The 24149-nt window shown below is 44.0% G+C and overlaps 1 protein-coding gene across 3 annotated transcripts; it reads right to left on the bottom strand.

Annotated features, from left to right (window-relative positions):
* Window positions 1-6510: 6510 nt before the first annotated feature.
* Window positions 6511-19089, bottom strand: LOC146588997 (BPI fold-containing family B member 3-like). 3 transcript variants are annotated; one of them, XM_085316977.1, is made up of 19 exons: window positions 18611-19089; window positions 17230-17527; window positions 17031-17124; window positions 16463-16556; window positions 15738-15853; window positions 15116-15206; window positions 14447-14551; window positions 13922-14077; window positions 12966-13029; window positions 12416-12479; window positions 11503-11588; window positions 11042-11218; window positions 10347-10400; window positions 9676-9846; window positions 9269-9336; window positions 9108-9150; window positions 8530-8593; window positions 7897-7976; window positions 6511-6890 (listed from the first exon to the last, which is right to left on the bottom strand). In XM_085316977.1, the coding sequence occupies exons 5-19, from the start codon at window positions 15835-15837 to the stop codon at window positions 6846-6848; spliced, it is 1368 nt and encodes a 455-aa protein (XP_085173103.1). In that variant the 5' UTR covers window positions 15838-15853; window positions 16463-16556; window positions 17031-17124; window positions 17230-17527; window positions 18611-19089; the 3' UTR covers window positions 6511-6845. The 3 variants fall into 3 exon arrangements, with proteins under 3 accessions (XP_085173103.1, XP_085173105.1, XP_085173104.1); XM_085316979.1 differs by lacking the exon at window positions 17031-17124; XM_085316978.1 differs by lacking the exon at window positions 18611-19089 and having other exon boundaries at window positions 17230-17915.
* Window positions 19090-24149: the final 5060 nt, after the last annotated feature.

Raw genomic sequence — 24149 nt, 5'->3', positions numbered from 1 at the left:
GGGAGCGGGACCTCGCCGCCCCCCCGGGCCAGCGGCGCCAGCTCCAGGGTCCCCGCGGCCCCCTGCTCCAGGGCCTCCCCCTCCACGACGCCACCCCGCCAGCCCTCGGCACGGCGCACGCAGCCGAAGGGCGGCTGGGATAACGGCGGCGTTGGGGGCTAGCGCACGGCCACCCCCACCGCGAGCAGCCCGCTGCTCCCCTGCGGCTGCCAGGTCCAAGGAGCAAAGCGCCAAGGAGGGGACCAGTCCAAAGCCAGGCAAAGGAATTTCRGTGAAAGCCGATGCCATTTAACGTGTACAAACCACAAACTCTTTCAAATAGGTTAGCATGAGAACTGAATGGAAAACGGGRAAGTTACGCAGAACATTACCCCCCAAAACAGGTACATAAAAAYGTATTTTAAAACAATTAAATCAATTCCTGTGCACAGAAATGTGAGAATTTTATTTATTTATTTATATGTGTGTGTGTGTGTGTATATATATATACACACACACACATCACATATATATGTATATCTATAAAACACTCCTTTAACCCCCCTGTAACTCCAAAAACCAATTTGACACAGTATCAGACAAATTGAAAAAAAAAAGAAAAAAGAAAAAAATATCAGCCTTGAACACAAACATAGCACACGAGAGTGAGCCACACTCTAGGCCTGCATATTCCATACTGCAGAATAAACTATCTAAACAAAYGGCCAATTTAAAGGCCAATTTCAATCATTCACATAGTAAAAGCRAGCCGCTGGCAGTGTTGTAACAGCGTAGACTGACCCATGAACACCACCACCCTCGAGGGAGCTCTGCCAGCCGCGCTCCTTGCGTACGCGCCGGCAGCTCCCTTGGAGACCCGGCTGCGCCGGAGGCACCTGCCCGAGGTACCGCAGCCTGAGAGCCCCGGCTGCACGGGCCGCGGCGAAGCGCGCTGTGCTACTCATACGCATAGCAACAGCAAAGCGTCACGGTTAAAAGCTTGCTGCAGTCTAATTAAAAATCATTTGAGATAACCTAAATAAGGCTCCACAGTTGCTTTTAGCATGTTATCACTTGACAAAAGAGACCCTTTATAAACATTTGGGAGCAAGAGGCTTACAACCAGAATTTGTGCGTGAAATTGCACAGTGCTCTGCTGAGAAATTTCAGCTGGATCCCCACAGATAACGAAACGGCAGCACCAGCGCACCAGCCGTTGGTATCGTCCCCGAAACAAAGACTTGGATTTTTCAAGGCATCACCAGGCTCTCGTGATTTCCAACAGCCTCTCCTGACTGCAGCTGCTCAGACCACAAGCAATCACTACACATTTTTCRCTGCCACTGATATTTTACTGCCTGAGGCAACCACTTGCCGGTCTGCCTCTGAGATAAGGGCTGGGTGAGCTTCAGAGGGTTTGGGTACTTTGAGAGGAACCTTCTCAACATCAAAGTCCCAGTAGGGTTTTTAGTGAGACTTTAGAAACCAAGTTAAGGATTTTTAATGTGCCGTACACCAGCTAGCATCAAAGAGACAGCTGCCCGCAGGGAACTGCTGTTTAACAAAGTCACCGATAGCATGGAAATAGAGCTCAACTAAACAGCTTCATCACTAGTATTTTGAGAAACTTTTATATACAGGAGCTGAGCACTCTGGAGGTTTACATAGAGCGCAGAGTTTGAGGGGGGAAAAAAACTGATTCCCCCCTTTGACACACAAAATGACTCAGATGAAATGAAGTCTTGAGATGCTTTGAGCTTGTGCAGCACGGCTCAGAATAAATATTCTCACGGAACTGCAATACTTTGCAGCCCTCATATGGTCATCTCTAGCAGTTAGAGAGAGCGCTCTGATCTTTGCTATTTCAGCATATACCTATTTTTTCTTTTTCAGTAGAAATTATTGTTAAGTAGAGACTACCTGGGTTGTCAGGAGAGGGACCRTGTTTAACGTGACTGTAGGCATGAGCAGTATTCCTACACGGAAAACAGCAGCGGTGTTCAGACTCAGGCTCTGAGACGCCCAGCGAGTGGCAAACCACGTTCTCCTGCTGCTCTCTTCTGCCCAGGAASCACCAGCACCTCGTCCCCAGCACCGACTCTCCGCGTGCCGGCGGCACGGCGCCCTTCAGCGCCAGCATTTAAGCAGCCCGTGATTAAACCCACGGGCCCCGGGGGTCACGGCACGCCTTGGCGAAGGCGACCCAGCACCGCGGAGCCAGCGCGTCCTCGCGTCACTACCTGTGTCGCTCTGCAACGCGAGCTGCCTTGCTAGACTAGAGCAACCGCGCGTTTTCAGCCAGTTATCTCCGTTTTACAGAGGATAACTAAGACGAGCGAGGACGGAGAAACGCCTCTACGGCGGAGCGGGACCCCCRGCGCTCCGTGCAGCCCCCACCCCGAGCGGGCACCGAGCAGCCGCAGCCTCCGCGCGGGCGGCCGGACGTTTGCGGACCCGGCGCTCGGGAACCGAGGCCGCGTCCGGCACCCATCTAACCCGCCACGCGGTACGTCTTCAGCCCACAAAACGCTCCTGCTTGCTTCAGCCTAGCGGTACCAGCAGCGAGAAGATGGGGTGACATGTGGAGTGCAGATTTGAGGAGAAAAGCAGGATCTTGATTAGATGCCATCTCCTTGTCAAAGGAAATATGCACCCAGTCCTACACTGTAACATGCCTGTTGGCTTCCTACCTTTTTTTTTTTCTTCCTCAAGTAAAAACTCCTTAGCATCTTGTCAGATTGGCGGGCAATGTGCCGAGAGATGCCCCARCCCCGCTGCTGAATATTCTAGTGAGAGCATTCGTGCAAAGCAGTGAGCCTAAATTCAAACGCTTCGGACAGAACTTCCCAAACAGCTCTGCTTGTATGCAAGGACCTAACGCCTGTAAGCCCAGAGCTGCACAGAAACAGGTTTCCAGGTTGTTACACAGCTGAAAAAAAAAAATCAAATAAGCATTAACTTAGTGCCAGTCCTGGATGCCTCCGCTAGCAATCAAGGCCACCTTCAGCTTTACCAACATGCAGCAACTTGCTTAAAAAAAAAAAAAAAAAAAAAGAGCTGAAACAGTATTTCATGGATTGAATTGCTTCAGATCTCTCAGATCTCTAAGGAACAAGTGTCAGGACTTTCGATAGCTACAGTGCTAATAATAAAACAGGGATCTTTTCCAGTATCACAGCACAAACAGTAGTTATTTTTCTTTCAAAGCTTTGATTCCTAAAATCTTTCTTACATTCAGCTTGACAYCAAAACACCCATCTCATTCACTCACACTGTCACAGGAGAATTGTGTGCTATTAGAAATAGCCCTGAGGTGAATTAAGAACAGCCTGTAATGATGTTCCACTACAGCAACTTTATTTCTAGCAAACCAAATAAATGAGCAATATTTTATCTGTTGCATCTTGGCTCAGCAGAGAGCGGCAGCTGCTCCCCATATGATTTATTGAATGGATGCTTTGTAAATAGCCAAAGTCAGGCTCTGAAGCCGCTCATAGAATCTCTTATTCTTAATGGCCCAGTTTAGAGAGAGAGAGAGAGAGAGAGAAATTCAGATTCTGAAGAGTAGCAAGTTTGGGCATGAATGATTTTATTTCCCATTTTTCCCCTATAAAGGCAACACACATGCAAGAAGCTGTATAACAACGCTCTATAAATCCTGATGGCAGCGCTGACCGGGCACAAGTACACCTCTTATTATGCAAATGTCGGCGCAGTCCGGCACCTTTCAGGGAACATCAGGTGTTTCGAGGCGTGCACGGGAGCGAGGGACCTCGCCTGTCCGCGATGCGAAGGGAAGGGCACAGGCGGGTCTCCCAGCAGCGCAACGCCCTGCGCTCCGGCTGCCGCACCAGCTGCTCCAGAACAACCGGCTCTTGAGCTAATCACCGACCCCCGGGATCCCAAGCGCGCCCGTGCGCCGCCCGCCCGCCGCGGGCCCTGCGGCGGGGGGAAGGCGGCGAGGAACAAGGCTCACGAGCAGAGCGCTTCCAGCGAACGGCGCTGCGGCGCGAGCGGCCGAAGCCCGGAGCTCTCCGCCTCGGGGCGGCTCCGAGGAGGAAACGTCTTTCCAGCTCTGATACGGGGTATTCTGCCCAAGAAGATCTCTAAAGCCACGATGTTACTTAGATTCAAAAGAGGTCCGGACATTTACACAGACCCTGAGGACAGAGTCAGCCCAGCGTCCGGTAACACGTCCCAGGGCTATTTCACCCTCACGGGCTCCAACTCTAAGCCGATCTTTTACTCCCAGAGACCTCCTAAGAGCGAAAAAAGGGAGCGGAGGCCRACAGGTTTTCTCAACGTGCTGCAAAGTTCTTGCACCTTCCTCTGAAGCCTGTGAAACCAACAGCCGTCAGCAAGAAGTGACGGCCTTGAGCGGACATCGGAGACCAGCTGCTCCGGGTATTTTTATCGCGCTAATGCCTGATGTGAGTCGCTGGGGAGAGGTGCAGAGGGAAACACAGATGAGGCAGTAAAGGCAKTGAGTGCAAAATGAAATTGCAACAAGCCAGTGAGCGCCCAGGGCAGGCGGCAGCGGGATTCCTGCCCTGAGACACGAAAAATACCCAGATATTTACAGCCTAAGGAACACCAAGTGCCTAATTCCACTCACTAACTAAAGGCTTGCCCTGGGACTAGAAATACCATCGCTGAAATGGTGGGGATGAGTGAGAAACCCACTGGACCTCACAGAAAAAAAACAAACAAAGCAAAACAAAAAAACCCACTGAGTTACATCTGTGGAATTGCTGATTAAATATAACCAGGCTGAGAGAAAAAGTTTAAATAGCATTCCTTTGCTGGGTTGTACTTCACACRTTAGCCCTGTCTCTAATGGAACAGGAGTGAGCCTTAAGGAAAATAGCTTAAAACATTCACAAAATGCTGAGACAGCCAAAGACCAGTCCTGACACCAGTTCAAGTCTCTGTGTACAGATTCCCTAACTGAATTGGTCTTTGATGCCAACAGGGCATCTTTTCACCCCAATACTCTACTCCATGAATTAAAAAAAAATTTTTTTAAATGAATTTTTTTTTAATACTTTGCGCTTGACTAATATGCATTTAAAGAAATAAATATCCACTTGGCCTTGCAATCAATGACTGGCACAAACACTCCCACAAGCAGATTATTGACCAGAAGTACATGAGCCAAGATATAAACAGGTTAGTGATTAAATAACAAAATAGTAAAGCATTTCAAAATAAATCATACAGAACTCATTTCACTTGCCCTCCTAGAAAAAGTAGTCAAATATGTATTTATTAGATTAGAACCACCCATTTTTATGCCATTCAACAATAAAAATAGAAAAAAGAATCAAGATAAAGAGAGCATATTTTAGCTCATGAAGGATTTATTAATTCAATTTACATTTGAATTAGTTACCCAGACAAAGCTCAAACACTGCCATATGATTTAGATGACTGAACACACATCATAGGGTAGCATTCAAGTCATAATCTGTATCTGCAATTTGTGGATAGCTTCATGAGCAGGCAGAATATCCTGACCCATGATGTACCTTTATTTTTGAGTAGCAGTGTGCTTTGCTGTGGCTTGGAACAAAGCCTGTGGAACCTCTCACTCAAAGAAAACATTTAATTTTAAATTCAGCCCAAAGAACTAGCRATAAATACTTGGAAGGCTGCCTGACTGGTATCGCATTGGTTCAAGCATACCAGCTGGGACCAGCACTGAGCATGAATCAGAGGGGAAAGAGCCGTACAAGAGTAGGTAGGAGACTGACTGGGCTAAGCTGGGGTTTTGCCTTGCCCCTGAGGGTGCACCAAGTCTTCCTTGCTAATCAGGCTCAGAAGCGGTTCAGACCAAGTGAGCCCCTTGCGCATGCTGAGCTCAGAGCAAGTGGTAACTGTCCCTTGCAGGTTTTTACAGTTTCTGTAGATAACCATCCTTCCCTTCCCACGAWGTGTGGCAACAGCAAGGAGCATGCTAAAGCGCTCATTGCGCCCTTGCTCATCTCCTGCACCGGGAGCCAGCTGTGCATGTGATCTCCCCCAGGCCTGCAATGATCACACTTGCAAGTAGCAGTTTCACATCATCTGAACCCCTGTTTTGCAGGAGACTTGCAAACTATCCTCTTTGAAGGACCCATCATCCGTTTTGTAAGAAGTTGATCTCATCCACTTTGTTGATCTCTATTCACAGGAAAGGAGTAGGGGAGCAGAAGGGCAGCTAGCCCTAGAAAAATTGCTTGCTGTCCAAGCAGACGTCACATCAACCTACTATAACATTTTGACACCCATTTGTCATGCCTAATCTCATGCCAGGAAAGGGCTCAGCATAATCACTTCCAGGCATATCTGTGCAGCTCTCCTGCACAACAGGGTGAGAAGAATTCCAAAACCTCTGCCACACTACAATTCCTCTGCTACTCTTACTGCTCGTATACCCAGGGTATTTGCAGTTTGCATGCAAAAAGCAGCCATTCACTCCCTCCCTGGATAACGCAGTGGGAAGGAACCAAATCCTGCTATCAAGTAAAAGATCACAAGGAAAGTGCTGGCAAAGTACAGCCATTTATTTAGAGCAGCCAAAAGAAAGCAAGAACGGTAACCAATGTCCCAAACTTTCCCTTGAGGCATATAACCAAACACATCATTGATTCTGGAAAACAGCACTTCTAGTAGAATGTATTTTTAACAAGGAGACTGTCTGGATCCTCTTAACTGTATTTCTAACTGTAATTCTAAAGCAGATGTAGGAGTTCTCCCYCCATTAAAAAAAGTAATCAAATTTTTAGAATAAAGAATTACGTGAATTAAAATATCTTCACTCATGAAGGTCTCTGTCTTTACTGTTCAGTGTAAGAGATGCAGCAGCAAGCAACTCATCCTGTACGTCAGTTTTTCTTTTTCTTGTGGTAGTTATGGCACACAATACAGCGCTAGGAGAACAACAACAAAAAAAAAAACTCAACTACTTTCACAAGCAAAGAATGAATCTTCTCTTCTGCTAAGTTTCTTTCCTAGCTGAATATATCTATTCGGTGATAGAATTTAGCCTTGTACCAATGCAAGAAGAGAGACAAAGAACTATGAAGCTATGAATCCCATTAGCATCAAAACTATGGAAACAAGGGGTTTTAGGGAGATAAAATATTTTTTGAAAGAGTTCTAGAAAAAGGAAACATTTCTTTTATAAAGCAAGCATTCTTCATAGACCTGAAATCCAAAGCACATTATAAAAATGAATTTGTCACTGGGGTTTGTTTGTGTGTTTTTAAACTTCACAGCATTAATGACTAAAGGCTTGCATAGGTGGGCAGGAAAAAAATCCACTTTCTATTGTATTAACTTCATGCATATAAGAAGCCTTTCAAGACTAATATAAATGCAAGGAAACACTTCTGCATAGTTTGTCCTGAGCTGGCCTAGGCAAATGACTACACTGGAACATAATCAGCTAATCTGCCTTCTAAGGATTTAGCTACACTGCAGCTATAGAAGGCAGGAAGCATTTAAATCAGTACAGCTACATCTACCCAACCTTTGATTTAAAACCATCAGAAAATCACGATTTGCAAGACAGTTTCCAATATTGCAGGGGCACAATTCTTTTTATTAGAACATCCTCATACAAGCAGTAGAATTCACATGTGGAGCAAATCCACTGTGCAGAAAGCCGCAAATAAAAACAAATGGCAAGGGCCCCTGTAAGCCCTAGCCCAGCTGAAACACGTAGGATAGGTTTCTGAGGAAGATGACAGCTCGTTCATAAATCCTGTTAGTAGCAAACATAATAGGCCAACTACAGCTTACAGATCTGAGGAGACTGCCTCCTCAGAGGTATTTGGTTCTATAGAACATGAACTGGACATTTTAAGCATGGTACTGCAGAAAAGAGGAAGAGCACTACTGGAAGAGAAGGCTCACTGAATACAGAGGGCTTACCTGTGCAGGATGGCAGTTGACAGCTGTGTACGTCAGTCCTGGGATTCTAAGTATAGGGATTTTTCCAATTTTGAGATATGCTGAAACACACACACACAAAAATCAGTACCCTTGGCCCGTCTTGTTCTCCCTATTAAGGTTGGGCTAGAACCAGGACAAGGGGCAAAAGGAAGCATCAGAAACACACAGCGCAGATATTTAACAAATATTTCACATTTGCAAAAGCCGAAGTGCATTTTTAATACAGGAAAGTTACTCCAGTGGAGATATGTTCCCTCTGCTTGATTCTTAGTACAAATACCTTTTGTCTGAAGGGACAGACAGATTTGGTGCATGCATCTGGAGGTGCTCCACTTTTGGACTTTAGTGTTCAATTCCCCCCAAACATTCACCTCTTCATACAACATAAATTCACTGCTGTAGCACATAAACAGCATAGGCAAGGACACAAGTTGACGGCTGCGCGTAAGTGCCATAGATTCAGCTTGCCTTTTATGAATTAATACTTGTAGAATATGCAATTGCTCCAGCAAAGAACACACACTTAAGTTGCTCCAAAAAACACTTTTAGCTTGTATAACTTGTTTTCTGACTAACAAGAAATCAGTGGAGAAAACATCCCCGAGGACTTACAATTGATTTCATTTATTATAACTTCTTGAACAAAAGCTCTCAAGGGTTCCTGAAGAAGTTTAATCTAAAAAACAGAGATGACTTGGTAAGAAAAACAGAAGAATGCATAGCTGAAAACCTACCCAATACCATCTAATAGTAGGTGGATTTCTGCTAGACAGGCTTTGCACATCACTGTCATGTTAGCAGAAGCCAGAGTGAAAGATGCTTCTGCATCACACAGCACTGTCAGAGATTTGTGCCCACTCCTGCCCTCAACCTGCTGTAGGGCTGTTTGCTACAGCTCCRTAAAAGCTTGTACACGCTGCCTCTTTAGTGATGCATATTGGCTCCTAGCACCTTTAGGGACCGAAGAGCAAGGATACAGAGAACACCTCAACTGCTCTCCCCCTTCCTTTCTCTGCTTATTCCCAATGCAGCTTTAATCCCCCTCAGAGGCAAGTGAAGGACTCTCCTGCCTCCTGGGGCTAGTACACTGCTGGCTCACCAGCGAGACCGTACGGAGCCAGAGACCCAGCTGCCAGAGAGCTGCCTGCACTGCTCTGCACAGCCCAGGGCTGGTAAAACACGGGACTTACATCAGTGGTGCCGTTGACTGAGGAAACCAGCGACAGAGTCAGGCTAYGGAGAGAGGACAACAAGTAAGGTAGGACAGCAGCTCACAGGGTCGCTCTCCGAACAGCTAAAGCTGGCAGTGCAGCGGGAGCCGTCTRCAGAAAGGGCCCTAAGAACATCCTACCTGTCAAGGGCCACGCTGAACTGCACTTGCCCTTCAGCAACATGAAGGGTGGCTGCCAAACCAAGCTTCTGTAATGAGRACAGGAGAGCAGATCACCAAAACTGCATCCAAACTGATCTCAACACTACAAACCACTACATAAGACATGAGCAACGCTGAGCTGTATTTAAATATATACATACATACATCCACACACACACAGAGGTATCTCCATGCTTAGGTTTCAGTTATCAGTGTCTTTTTCAACTGAAATTCACCCAAGGGTTTCTACTCAATTTATTAATGTAAATGAACAAATTCACATTTTGTCATTTACCCATCAGCCTCTACATGCTGTCTGCCCCCRCCCCTCTGTCCCCCACACTTAGCCACTGATTTTAAACAGACGTTTTGTTCCCAGCACTTACAGCCTCCAGAACAGCAAGAACCAACAAGCTCTCATTTCCTTTTTTACTCATTATCTCCAGATTAAGAGAAATATTCATGGTGCACAAGTTCACATCCAGCTGGACCTTCAAAGGTGTGACCACTTCAACGATGACGACAAGCGAGAAAGGGGACGATGAGCACGCTGGGCACTGCAAGGCAGGGAGAGGCCAGAACCACGTTTAAACCACAGCAGACATCCAGCAAGAGTGAGCAAAGGGACAACAGGGCCAGGCAGCAGGAGACTGTGACAGCACAGAGTGAACCCTTGGAGTGAGGCAGGGCAGAAGGTGTTACTGCCCAGCCAAACGCCCACACAGACACGGTAAGAGCTTCCTCCCGTTGGTTTCTTCAGCACAGTGCAAATTTACCAAGGAAGCTGGAAGGCTGCCACGGTCCCTCGCCCAGGCCTTTGCCTCCTGCACCCTAAGGAACAGGAGCGTTCCCCATCTCTCCCACACCTCTGGGTGCTGTACAGCACCACGGCCTCTCTTGCAATGGCAAGAAGCTGTGAAACTGCAGGGAGATACCAGGTACCAACTGTAAATCATGCAGTCAGATGAGGAGTTAGTGCTGCTTGGCAATGAGTTAAATAATGCGAGGTTTAGGATATAGTAGGGAAGCGATCTCCATGGATTTGGGACAGGCTTACCTTAGACACAATTGTATCATTGAGGGCCACCTCAAGAGCACGAGTCTCTGGGAACTGTTTGAAGTAAACACAAGCGTCAGCTGGAAATGCCCCATTGCCTCAAAGGCTAATATTAAACACCCAAATATAGTCCACCTCCTCTGAGAAGGATTAGGTGGGGGGACACGTTTTCCCCCAGCTACATGAAGCCTTCCTCACAAATGATACACGCTGGTAATGAGAAGACCACAATGACACTGGCTCCCAAGCTAACTTCTCTTTACAGTGCTTTYTACTCTTCTCAATGAAGACAGTTTCTCTTTTTATAAACTAAGCAAATCTAGTAGGGCCGTCTTCCTCGATCAGATTTTCTACGGCTTTTCAACAGCTGCTTCCAAACCCTTTCAGGCAATTGAGGAATACACAGAAGCCTCAGTTAGAATAGGTAGCTTTACAATAGGATCTCTGAGCTCTGCAGCAGCACAGGTGTTCAAAGCTGCAACTCCAGAAAGTCAGAGATTTTATGCAAATAATGTAGTACTTAAATATACATTTAATGAAGCAGCAATAAGCATTGGAATGTTACTGGTCCAAAAAAAGAAAAGAAAAAAACAAGGGGTAGAAACRGGTACTTAGGACTAGGCACTGGTCCAAAATGCTGTGCTAAAGCCACACTAAATGGAAGCTTGAAAAATCTAGACAGTTGCATCACTCACTGTTTCAGGGGTGCAAGGGATGGTCTTGGGTTTCTCAAAGACTATCCGGGAGAGGATAGTGGTAAATGTGTTCTCCCCAATGGTTTCAGTTGTGCCATTTGCTGCCAGCATCACCTCAGGGCTGACTGGCAGAGATGGAACGGGAATTCTCTTCCCATCACTGGTCTCATATTGAGTCTGAAAGCAAAGACAACAACCACACATGCGCTATGGGAGAAGCCTCTTAATTACATAGGTCTCAATGAGTACATACTACTAGATGTTTGCAAGAGCAGGATAACCATTCTCCGTGAATTCCAAGTGAATCGCAACAGCTGATGAACTACACAACAGCTTTTTTACCAACTGCCTCTCTGATTAGTGTCACAGAAAAAAATGAAGCTCTAAAACTGCTCCGAAACTATCAAGCAAAAGGTTGTGAAACTTTAGTCTCAGAAATGAAACTCACAGTTTGCACTTACCTGCAGAGGCACTTCAATGGAGTAGTTATGTACTTTGAGGGGCTTGGGCACATATATGATTTTCCCTGTCTCAAATGCAACTACAGCTGCATGGAAACAGAAAGATTTATGGGAGAAATCTCAGTAGAATATCAGATCAGATGGAAGGCTATGATTGAGTTGCTGCTGAGCTATATTAGATCACCTAAATTAACTTAAATAGGCATCAAAACAAATCTGCTTGGTATATAGATTTTTGCGCCTTTTTTTTTTTTTTTTTTTTTTTTAAAAAAAAGACTTAGTCCAGTTCAAAGAGTAGGATAAAAATTCCAATCAACACAACCCATCCAATAAAATTTTCAACACTGCATAAAATATCTTGAAATATGGCCCATCTCTCCTGAAGAATTTCTTAGCTATCCTCAAATTTATATAACAGGGACACTAACATTCAGCAATTTGTGGACATAAAACAGAAATTATCAGTTAACAACCAATACAAAAGAAAATGAAAAGACAGTTTGTGATGAAAACTAACTTTTACATGCCTGAACTTCCTATAGGGCCCCCCATTACAGCTGCAATTAGCTCTYCATAGACCTGGATTGAAACAGCCACAGAGGAAGACGTTACCTAGGAAGAACCATGTCCAGCCTACTCCCCTCCCAGCTTCTCCATTCCGTAAGCTTCTGRCAGCGTTTAAAAATAGAGTATCATCTCTACATAATTAGTGAGCACTCCAGTGATGCTCTGTCTTAAAACAGGCACTAGATCAAGGTGTGTCCAGCTATGCACTATATGCTGTCACACTCACGGGGCCCAGCAGCGTCTCAGTACACAACAAACATGTGGCCTGAATGGGAAAGCACCAAGGTATCTCTTCACCAAGATTATCAGGTATAACAAGGAAAATGGGAATGAGTGCATCACTCACAATTTATACGATACAGCAACTTCCTGTGCCCAACGGAAAAGCAACTGGATAGTATTTTAGGAGTCTGAAACACAAAGGAAAGTTATTGCATTCCATTCCCAGAGATTTTATACAGAAGTCAAGGAAAAAACTAGGCTCCCCTCCCCCCCTGTTTTATAGATGGCAGTGTTTCACACTGTCACACTCTGGTTCAGAAATGCTGTTATTGCTTAGCACTGCAGAACTCAGCAGAGAAGATCTCCAGAGCTGTGGGGCATAGMAGGACAACTCACACTGCTCAGAAGGCTTTAAGGGGGTAACAGAACTGCAGCTCACTCCCTTCTCCTAGTAGGGAAACCATTTGCTGCAGCTCTGGAGAGCCGATATCTCCATTCGTGGTCAGGAACACTAGAAGCAGAACCTTGGCTCTGCAGTTATTTCATCAGTGAGGGCTGGTAGAAGTAGACCTTACGAAGTGTCTGCTCCCTGTCTATGCCTGGAGGAGCTGAGTGAGAGAAATTGTCTCTTCTTTCTCAGGGCTTCAGGAAGTGTAATCAGAAATGAGCTGTACCTTGTTTTTTAACTCAAACAGGATGTTGTTTCTTAATGTGGCTTCCACATTTACGTCAACATTGCTGCAGACAAAATGAAACTATTTTGAAACAGAACAAACCAGTTTCAGACAAAAGCACTTGAGAGAAATTAGAAGAGGGAGGTGATCATCAGGAGACTGTTTAAGTGCTGCCACCAGGTTACTGCCTCAGGAGAGGGCAGTCTTAGCATGCAAATGAATGTCATTCTTTTCCTGTGAATAGAGAGCAAACAAATCACAGCAGACCTCATCTCATAGCTGTCTCCAGGTCAGTCAAGTCCACAACCAAAGTTCACAAGGCTCATTCCTGAGAGCCTACCCTGRCAAAGGCTGGGCCCAGAGAGACCACACCTGACAAGCCGTATCAGTCGGGCTGTGCTTGGCACTGACAGTGTCTGCATTACTCCTCCCTTTGCAGCAGCACAGACTGCAGCTGCTAGATCCCAGTCTTCACATCTACMGTGCCATACAGCTGGTGCAATGTGGTGAGAAGTCTACATCAGTCTAACGAGAGTATATGCCCTCTCTACATGGGTGTAGCCCAAGCTTCTCAATAAAATATATTGTTGASTTAGTCTAAAACATAAAATAGCTGATACCAGAGAAAAGAATGGGGAGAATCAAATAGCAGGACAGTATCTTGGTGGACTGGAATCTATGCAAGTCACTGCCCAAGCTTAGAGGCACAGATCAACCTGCCAAGCAGTTTAAAATCAAAACARTCTCAGTCTGTGGCACTGATATGCAGAGACATGAAGGAAATCTTTCTCTGGTCATGCAAACAAACAGCTATGCTGCACAAATAAATCTAAAACAAAGATGGTAAATCAAAAATATAGGCTGTAACAAATGGGGATTTAAAGGCTGTTGACATGCCTTAGCACAGGGCTCTAGCCCACACAGATTTCCGCTCGTGAAAAATCAGCAGCACTCACCTCAAGCTTATTTTGACATCTATCAGACTTGCATCACATGTATAGTCCCTGACACTGACAGAGCTGTCGTCTGGTGAGTAGTCTTCCAGCAGAACCAGTGCGCTGCAGTTTAACCTTGCAGCGACAGTAACCACACCAGGCACAAGGACATTTCCACTGTAGAGACAAAGTCATACTGAATATCTACCACGCACCACCACAGTTCCTGGGATCTGCTTTCTGTAGCTGAATGCAGGCATATTCAGATTAAAACCCACCTCCCTCAAGATCTACCATCATTACTGCCCTTCCCAGAAACTGATCTCTGGAACTCTCTTTTGGGGAACCTCAGTTTCCAATAAGAATTCCTCAACATGTGTGGTTACTTTGGATACTGAAAAAAATTGCTTTGTTTCTGTAGTTTCTTGACAAAAAGAAAACCTCATTGCCTCTCCCTCCTCTTGCCCATGCAGAAGCCATCCTTATACTTCTCTTGTGCTGCTGAAAGGAATTTGAATTCCAYAAGAGCCTTTGGCCAACACTCACCAAGTACCAAAGATACTCAGAAGAGCAGAAAAATATAGCTTGACCCCAACTCCAGGGACGCATTTGGCCTTTATTGGAAGAATTGTAACATTCATGACATACAACCTGTGAAATGAGACCAGAAAACATGAGCAACTAAGATATCTATGCTCAAAGCATCAAGCCAAGCAGCTTCTGCAGGGCCCTTTGCTTGCTTTTACAAACATGAAAAATAACGTACAGTTAAACACAGAGCAGTAGGAAGAACTGTCCCTAAACATCTCAGCTGGAAAATGAAATGTAAAGAGAGGATGGACAGAAAYGAGGCTGGCTTTTGCAAGGCAAGTGTCCAAGACCGCATCTATTCTTGTCAAATAACAGAYATTTATCCAATAAAATGCTTTCAGTTTTATTTTGCCTTGTCATTTCTCTCAAGATAATCCTGTGTGGATAGGGTCTCAGGGTTTGCTGAACCTGTCTGTCCCTCAATTAGCCTGTAGATCCCATAGGCAGACTGTAATGGATGTACTTAACACATCTTTATCCATCACATATGCTCCTCCTGCAACTAACATTTCCGCTATGATGTAAATAGTGCTCAGTGCAGACACCTTAGTGTACAAATGGGCCTCTAGACATTGTTACAAGACAAATAATCATGCAGAAGCCTTTATTCTGCTTGTCACTCACCCTTTGATAGCTATTGAATCCACTTTTAATTCTGGGAATGTGAATTTGCTCATTTCAGACTCAAAAAGGCTATTTGTTGAATCTTCACAAGCTGTAAAGAAAACCACTGCTATTAGATCTGGTGTGCTGGATGATGACTTGCAACTGTATGGAAGAGCATCTAAGCTGTCATTTTTTCTTGCATCTCTTCTTGTTCAAGATCAAGAAGATAACAGTCAAAGGATGCACTACCCAGGCAATAAGTTTATTTCAACTTCAGTCGACAGAGTAAACAACAGAATCCAGATATCCAGACATACCAGGGTGTCTGAGGAAGCRCAAAGCTTGTTCGGTTTCTTAAGGGTGAAGGAATACATTTTTGTTTTTAATTCAAGCAGACTGCAGATCAAAAATAGCTTCTACTGTGGGCTAGATGGAAAAAAAATYAGATTGCAGAACTCTGGGACAAAGGAGGAAAGGATCTACAAAACAGACTTGCTCTTTTATCTAGAAGAGCTTATATTTCCAATGGCTGAGAACTTTAATAGTAAGTATAAACAAACATAAGCAGAGCAGCAAGAAAAGGGTCACTGGAAAACATAACACAGAATGGCTGGGATAAAACCAGAGAGGTTTTACTCACCCTTCTCATATGCTTCTTGAGAGATGATGGTGCTTTCTGCATTTGAACTTTGCAATGACATCAGCAGACCACACAGGACAAAACCTAAAACTTTTAGCATCTTCAGTCTTAATAACCTGCCAGTGACACTCTCAGTCAGTACAACAAAGAAAATTCTCCTTTTGCCACTTTAATRTGTAAAGCTTATAGGTATATATATGTGTAAAACTACTAATAATTCAAACAGAAGCAGCATACAGAACTATCTGGAGAAGTAAAAAGAAAAGTCCACAAATATTTAAAATATTGTGATCTCTTTTTCTCCAAATATTCTTTTTCCCCCAAATAATCTACCCAACATCATCTGTTTCAGGATCTGAAATTGTTCCTGAGGTAATTCTGAGCTGCTATTTGAAGCACACTTAAGTAACATGAATCTATTTTTACTTAACACAAAATGGTCTGGGCACAGAATGCTCCCTTAGATAGGGTGCAAGCCAGGTCTTTCCCCTAGACACCTACTACAAAATGTAGCCCTGGCAATAGCTTTTGACATGGCAGTCATCCAGAGAACAGTGCTCTGAGTGCACCGTGGAAAAGGCAGGCAACAAAGCTCATCTATGCAAGTGTTTCATCATGAGCTGTGATGACTCATGATTCCCCAAACCATGAAACAAAGATCATTTTTGCACAAAATATTCATAATAAGCACAGTTAACATTTAAAAAATAATGACTCTGTCCTACTGCTTTACTCTGAACTCCAATGATCAGGGAAATGTTCTGAGTTCTGAGATGTTTTGTGATGAGTAGCCACCAGAGAGTCCCACGGGGAAAAAGCCTAGAAATACAAAAGACCAGAAAAAGGCACAAAAATCTCAGGAAAAGTAAAATGAAAAGCTGATGAATAAATGGGCCCTCTCCAAACCATGACATTCAGAGGCAGGCTCATCGCTGACTTCTCAGCCACCTGTCCTCTGCAAGGGTACCCTTGCCGAGCTGCGCTGCAGACCATTCTGGCCTCACTAACAAATCAAAGTCTGAGCAGACAGCTTAACACTGCCTGTCATTCCCCTTCCATTCCCAAATAAAAAAAGCAAATGAACATACTCCAGTCAACAGCATGAAGTGAACGTACACTTCTCCAGTTACAGCCAGGGAACCAAGAGCAAGTCCTGCAGTCCTTTATCCTCCCTGCTATCTCCAGCAGGTACCCAGAGTTGCAGGGAACCCCACTTAAATAGAGACTGTTCTGCTCGAAATGCCTAGCCAGTGACCAGGCTGACAATAGTCCCTAAACACAGGTCACACTAACCTCTCAGGTCCACAGCAGTCACTAAAGGAGTGTCAACACAGAGAGGTGKCATTTCAAAAGAATGGAGAGATTCATGGTCTTTGCCTGGTGTCAGCTGAAAGAAGTGACAAAACCTTTTTGGTAGGGGAAGCTCAAGACACTTCTGCTCAGACAATTTGCTCATTTCTGCCACAATGTAGAGTCTATGGAGATACCACACCTTTAGTGCATCTGCAGTCTCGCAGCCCGCCTCTCAGGGAAGGTGTGCTTGATCCAGAGCAGGAGCTCTGTGCTCTTCAGCGTTACTTGTAGGAAGACTGACTCCATAGATGTGCTGCACAAGTGACAAACACTCGATTCCATTGAAAACACAAGAGAGGAAATGTCAATCAGCAAAACTGCACTTAGTGCWAAACTTTCACTGCCTTCTTGGAGAGCAGGATGGGACCCTCGTCTTCACATGCTCACCAGCATCCTTACTTCTCCCCCACTGCCAGCACCGGCAATGTCAAGACGCACTGCACAATGGGGAGATGAACAAACACAGTCACCAATTTGCCATGATACAGGCGACACGCTCCACATACCTGAGCTCCCAAGCTACTTCTGGCTGCGATATTATCAGCAGCCATTGTCCAAGCTCAAACAGTTCAAGGCCATAATCTCCATAAACAATAAGACTTTTTAAGGTAGACGTAACTCCATGCTAATGACACCTCCGAGAACTCTGCACAGCAAAAGGCTCATGCACAGATGTGCTCATTGCTCATCTGCCACTGCACAGCAATGTCACGTTTCACTACAGTCCTAGGGGATATACCTCAATAAATCTATATTTTAAATGAGATTTATAGCTGAAATATCAATATCCAGCATCTCTATCAACTGCAAGCCAACAACTTCAGGCAAACAAAAACCAAAACCCTTCCAACAGCCTTTCAGGCATGAATGGGCACCATCTGTGACTAAGCACTGCTTCTTTTCCTGGACCATGCYGGACTTCACAGGAGCCTTGCCTTACAAATCCATATGACCAACATCCCCGCTTTGAGAAGCTCTTCCCTCAAACCAGTGATGTTCCTCTTTGTCTCTTTTYCTTCTGTCCTCTTGTCCCTACATGCACTTAAGAGAAGCTTTGGAGGTAGCTAGCTATAAAAGCCACATTTAAGCCACTCGGGGGGAGGCGTTCAGCTGCCTGCCCTGTAGAGCCCTATGCAGTTAGAGGTGCCACCTGACCTGCTTTGGAGCAGCACAGTCAGTTTAACACAGACTCATGACTTGCTATTTGGCCGACTGAACATTTGAAGAGTTGCACTTCTGAGACAGACAGTGGTTTASCGCAGCCAGAGTTTTATTTCACAGGCACCCATCCTAGACTAGAGCTTTAACTCCTGAATTCCTGTACTTTCATTGCCCTGTGCTGACCTGGAAGAAGGYTGCCCCAATGCAGTGTCATTCTGCCTCTGTTGGCTGAAAATCCCAGCACAAGTATACCAGATTCTGAAGGCAGGTGTTTCTGCGCACACGCTCACAGCGTCTAAATAACTGCATACAGAGCTGGCAAAAACAGCAGCTAACTGCTGCGAGGCTCCTGCAATCACCTTTATACTCAAACACAAGCTTTGCATACAGTTTCTCCTCAAACACATTTTATACTCAGAACTTAGCTCTGTGATGTCTGCCAACGTTGTTTGGGAGGATTCAAAWGAATTCTTCTGGAATAAAATGTCACTCTGGGTTTTGTCCCCACTCCTCTATTTCCCCACTCTGAGGGATGACAGCTGCTCATCCAGCACAGCCAGCTCTGAGCACAGGAACGAACACACACAGGAGCAAAGCAGACACGAGGGACACAACCTGCCCTGGACACCGGCCAGTCTCAGGCAGACCCATGGTGGCTGGTAGCGGCGATGTTATCAGCAGCCATTGTCAAGCCACCACTTTAGTTCCCAAGTTCCAAGTCATTCCACAAACAATGATGTTCTTCTAGGAGAGGGATAATTATGAATTAACAAAATACTAAGGCACATTGTACAGTACAAAGCATTGTTTCACTATTTGTGTTTACCTTTGTGTTTAACATCATACCTGCTGTAGAGCTCAAACTTAGGAAAAAAACACGGTCAATTACTTATTAGAAAACACGTATCTATTTCTCATCATGCATTTCCCCCATTACTGTAAATACAGAGAAGAAGGAAATCTGAATACAGTCATCCTTTCCTTTCTCATAATCAAATGGAGAACTAACTTCCAGTGCAACACCCGCCTTCCAAAACAACCACTTCAGCCTTTCAACATGTGTGAGCTGTTTCCCAGTATTTAGCACTAAAACTTTTTAAGGYTGTGATCCCAATTTTGCTGGTGCTTATAGTGATGATGTAGTGGAAGCCACCACATGTTTAAGTTTTCCTAACTGTCCCCTATGGTCTACTAAGTGTAATTACCAAATAATGTGCATGAACACAAATGTGTCCTCGGTAATGGGGTGCTGCCACAGAGGGAATATTAGTCACKCCGTTGTCTCTCCTGCGGAAGGTATCTATTCCACCACCATTACTACAATATCTCATCATCTTACATGTATCAGAACACCATACGACACTCCACCTTCCTTTAATCAAAGCTGTTGACAGTTTGGTACTCAGGATTTTAGGCAATAACGACCTACCAGTGTTTTAAGGACCAAGTATTCAGAGGAAAGATTATGAGCCTGTGCAAATGCTGCATTTGTACTTCAAGCCAGTGCTGCCCTGTGCAAACCAGTATGGTCAGGACCATTCCCCATCACACTGAATCTCACGTATGGGTGTGATCTTGCAAAGCTTTTAGCTCCATTCTGCTGCCRAGGCCAGTGACCTGGACAAGGCTGTGGCAAAAGACCACCCTCAACACCTGCAGTGCCACAGGGACCAGAAAGAGGGTCACAAGGCCAGAGGGGGGACTGCAAAGGAGATGTTTTAGCCATTGCTAAAAATAAGRCTTTCAAGTCTTTCTCTTACATCACTGCTCTTTCCAGCAATCCTATACCTGCCCCCAACAGATTTCACTCCTGGAAAAACAAAAGTCAGCAACAAGTCTACACTGTTCATCAGCTTTGAGCAACCTGCTCAGTCAGTTCTCAGTGACTTTTGTTTTTAATGAGTTTTTAAATAATTATTTCAAGGATTTCAAATCTTCCCTTTCACAAGATTCTACGAGGTTGGCACACCCACATTAGGCACTGGAAAACACAACTAAGAACGGGAAAGGCTGTTGTGGCTCCTTTCTAACGAGGCTCACACGCACACACCCTCTCTTGGGAATGGCCTGCCGTTCGAGTCTCTAGAAAACATGCCTTGTCTGAATGCTGAACCTCACTGGTTAGCTCAGGGCATCTTCTTGCTGTAATAGTTTGCAACTAGCATGAACATGGAGATTGGCTGTAATTGTCATTTTTGATTGGAAATAATGTGAGGTAACAAGAATTACAATATTTTTCCCATGATTTTAATTTTATTTTAGTTAGGTTAAAATTAATTTTTATTTGCTATAACTCTAAAATTTACAAGTCTCTCCCCCTACAACAYGGTTGGATCCAGATTTGCTTGCTCAGACAGCAACAGATCTTACAATATCTTAGGAAAACARAAGGCAGAGGCCAAAATAACTGACATTTTGAGGGACAAAGCTGTTTTTTTTTCCTCCTTATATATAGATTTTAAGAAGAAAAATATTTAAGTGGGAACCTATTGCAAGGGCTGCGAGGGACCCTTCAGAGGAGGGCATGACCCTTCAAGCAGTTCATGCACTTCTCTTGTTTCAGCCCTTTCAGGGTTTGCATGGCACAAGCTCTTTGAAGATCTCTTAGCACTTTATCTGGGATCAAATCCTGTTTCCTGAACTTCCAAGCAACTGACCAAAAGTTACTGTCATTAAATCGACAGAAAAGAAAGCAAGTCAAGCACAGCACTTGAGCAACATGTCTGCATACAGAAATTTGCAAGTATGCGCAAATTGCTGTCACTCTCCTTAAAAAAAAAAGAAAACAAACAAAACAAAAAAAACAACAACATCATATACACACACACACAATAAAACTTACAGGAAATTTCCYCTTAATGCAGAAAGCAGGTCTTACAAATCAGCCAGGTTACAAGTCTGTTGGGACATATCTATAGCTAAAATGCTATGATTCAGTATGATTTGGTTGGGAGCTCTAATCCTCTTGCTCTGAAGGCCCAGTTGTGCAGAGCAGAACACAACTCTCCTGTGCATCATTAGCATCGATGAGGAAGGAAGGTGCTCAGCACCTTGCAGTTTGGAATCCTGAAAGCATCATCCCGTCTGTTTCAATTAAAACAGGGTCATCAGACCAGGTAGAAGTCAGGAAATACAAGCACACAGAACACCAACTGATTTCTCCTACTGAGTACTATGGTCTTACCTACCTAACCTCATGTAGGTCTGTTAGGTGGTACTGTATTTCAAACACACTGCAGCTCTATCATACTATCTCAGCCCCAGTGAGCTCTTCACCAGGCTTTCTTGTTGGGTTAGCATGATGTTACTTATTCCCCTATAGGAAAATTTGCATGCCCATCTACAGAAAAACAGTTCCCTACCTGGTTCACAACCAGGGACATAGGAAGAGTTTCTCCCACATACTGTGATCTGTCCTTGCCACCACCATCCTTACGTTCTAGAGGAACAAAAAGGGGGGCAGGTTCTCTATTTAAAAAGGCCTGGTATGGGACAGTGATCTACTCCGGTTCAATGTTATATTTGGCTAAGATAAATTCAGAACCTGCATTAAAATATTATTCCTTCCAACAAGTTCTAAGATGGCAAAGCCACGGACAAACCAGGATAAACATTTATCTTTCTCTTCTAAAGTAAAATTCCTGGAAGACAAGGTAATGGAGAGAAGCCCACGAGAAACTAAGGTTCTGTAACATCACTATTCTCATTGCAAGCCCAGAAGCACTATACACCTGGCATCACCTGTATTGCTTCCKAGACTGAAACTTTACTAAATCCTTCCTGCCTAATTCCTAGAGCTATAATCTCTAACCTAGAAATCCGAATCCTGCCTAGAGGGGTGTTGGGCATTTGCATATCATCTAGGCAGATAAATTCTAGCAAACTGCTACATTYAACTCCATCCCCATGCACTGGTGGATATCACTGAGTTTTACAAAAGTTACCATTGGCAAAATGAGGCTGACATTTTGCCCCATCTGCAGCATATTGACATATCAGAAGCAAAACTTGAACTGTATTTCCTGGCTTCATCATCCTAGGTTTGCTCCCTGGAAGTAGACCAAAATTGAGAGAATGAAACTCTTTTGGTGGAGTCAGCTGAGATTCAAGTATGGGTTGAGCTAAGAACCAGGCACCCTCCCACACCTTCAAATAAGAATGTGGAGAGTATAAGCAAATCACATGTTAATTACAAAAGCAATCATAGCAGCTAATGAAACACCAATAGGTATGTATCTGCTCAGATAAGATTATTCTGTCACAGGGCCAAGGTCCCATACTACAAAAGGCCAGCTGATATTAATATGGATGAAAGCTCCATATGGTTGTACCTACCTATCTCCCTGATAGCCTCTGCAATCTGACATTGCAGTTGCTGCTAGAAGTAACAATAAGCTTGAGATTATATACACAATGTAAGATACATTCTTCAAATGACCCTCCAAGAGCTCAGATGCTCTGGAGGGACCAGGGAGAAATCCAACCATTCACAATCTGCTGAACAGATTAAATTAATTCATGAAGATTCTCACTAAGGACAAGCTCAACAATTTATGGAGGTTCTTGTCAGTTTAACCTTTACATCTTCTCTACTACCTAAATTATTTCTGTGGCGACTGTCACTGTGACATTAAGAAACTGCTAGAGAGTGATCTGCCAAGAAAAGACTTTCATCCCTTCAGGGACATGGACAGCACTAATGGTAAACAACTTGTAGGGTTCAGTAGTTCATGGCAATTATTAAATCAAAATCTACAGCTTTTGGACACAATGTGAATCAGTTGARCTCAGTCTTGCTTGGGGATTCTCCTGATGTAGGATTCTGCTAGATCATCTTTTTACATTCAGTACAGATAAGTATTTTGGTTTAGTTTCTTCATGTTACTCATTACTACATCATCTCTTTCAGAAAATGAAAGGACTGAAGAACTTTTCCTCTTTTGAGACACGTGATATCAGTGCTACTTCAGAAAAGGAAGTAGTTCTGATAATTTTATACAATGGCTACCCACCTATCTAGTCAAGAAGATTAGTTAGCCTTACCTCAAATGGTCTTACATTTCTAGTATGCTTCTAAGAACATACATGCAATATTTGCGAACACAAGACTGATTTCCCAGAACAGCTAAATTAACTGAGGAAAACAACTCCCATTGATCCCTGAGTTCCAGCATCAGTGAAGAGCTCCAGGCACATCCAACTGCAAAAGTGAATGCATACGATCATACTGGCAAAGATAAATGTGAATATTTCAGAAACAACTGCAAACATTCTCCTTGTGGCAGGTAAGAATTTTGGAAATGCTAATCCACACTGAGCATGATATCCTACATTTGGAATACTAACAAAGCAACTATACTATTAATTAACATGAAGTACAAAGTATTTTAACAGCTCAATACTACTGCCTTCTTTTTTTCCCATAGATAAGTTATGTCTGGCAGGAATTCTGCAGTATTTTACAATTAGGTGCCAAAAGTTGCTCTTTTCTTTGGTAGTTTTTTGTCTTTCCCKCTCTGAAATCATTCTTTACTTCTTTCGACCTGCAGCAATGCTCAGTGTTCCAGATCTAGGAAGAGACTTAATATTTTTTATTTCTACCTACAGAAATGTGCTGTATTATATATTACCGGAAGGCTGGCTGGAAAATGAACAGCCTTACCTTTTCCATTCACAATGGCAAGAGTTATGCGAGTAACTCATCCCTCGTTTCATCTTGAGATTTCAGAAATATTCGTTTTTTTCTCTGCAGTTTTATTCATTCACTCAGACTAAAATTCAGAGCTTTTTTTTATTTAAAAAGCATTTCTTCATTACCTCCTAGTCTTTTGACAGGGAACAAAATGGTCAACATCACTGAATATATAATTTGTGCGGTTCAGAGTATTTAATTTTTTT

This window comes from Rhea americana, unplaced genomic scaffold (genome assembly GCF_003343005.1).
Source record: "Rhea americana isolate MKP2758 unplaced genomic scaffold, rheAme1 scaffold_482, whole genome shotgun sequence".
Classification (NCBI taxonomy): domain Eukaryota; kingdom Metazoa; phylum Chordata; class Aves; order Rheiformes; family Rheidae; genus Rhea; species Rhea americana.
Note: the sequence above shows the minus strand (reverse complement) of the source record. Positions and strands in the feature narration are given on the sequence as shown.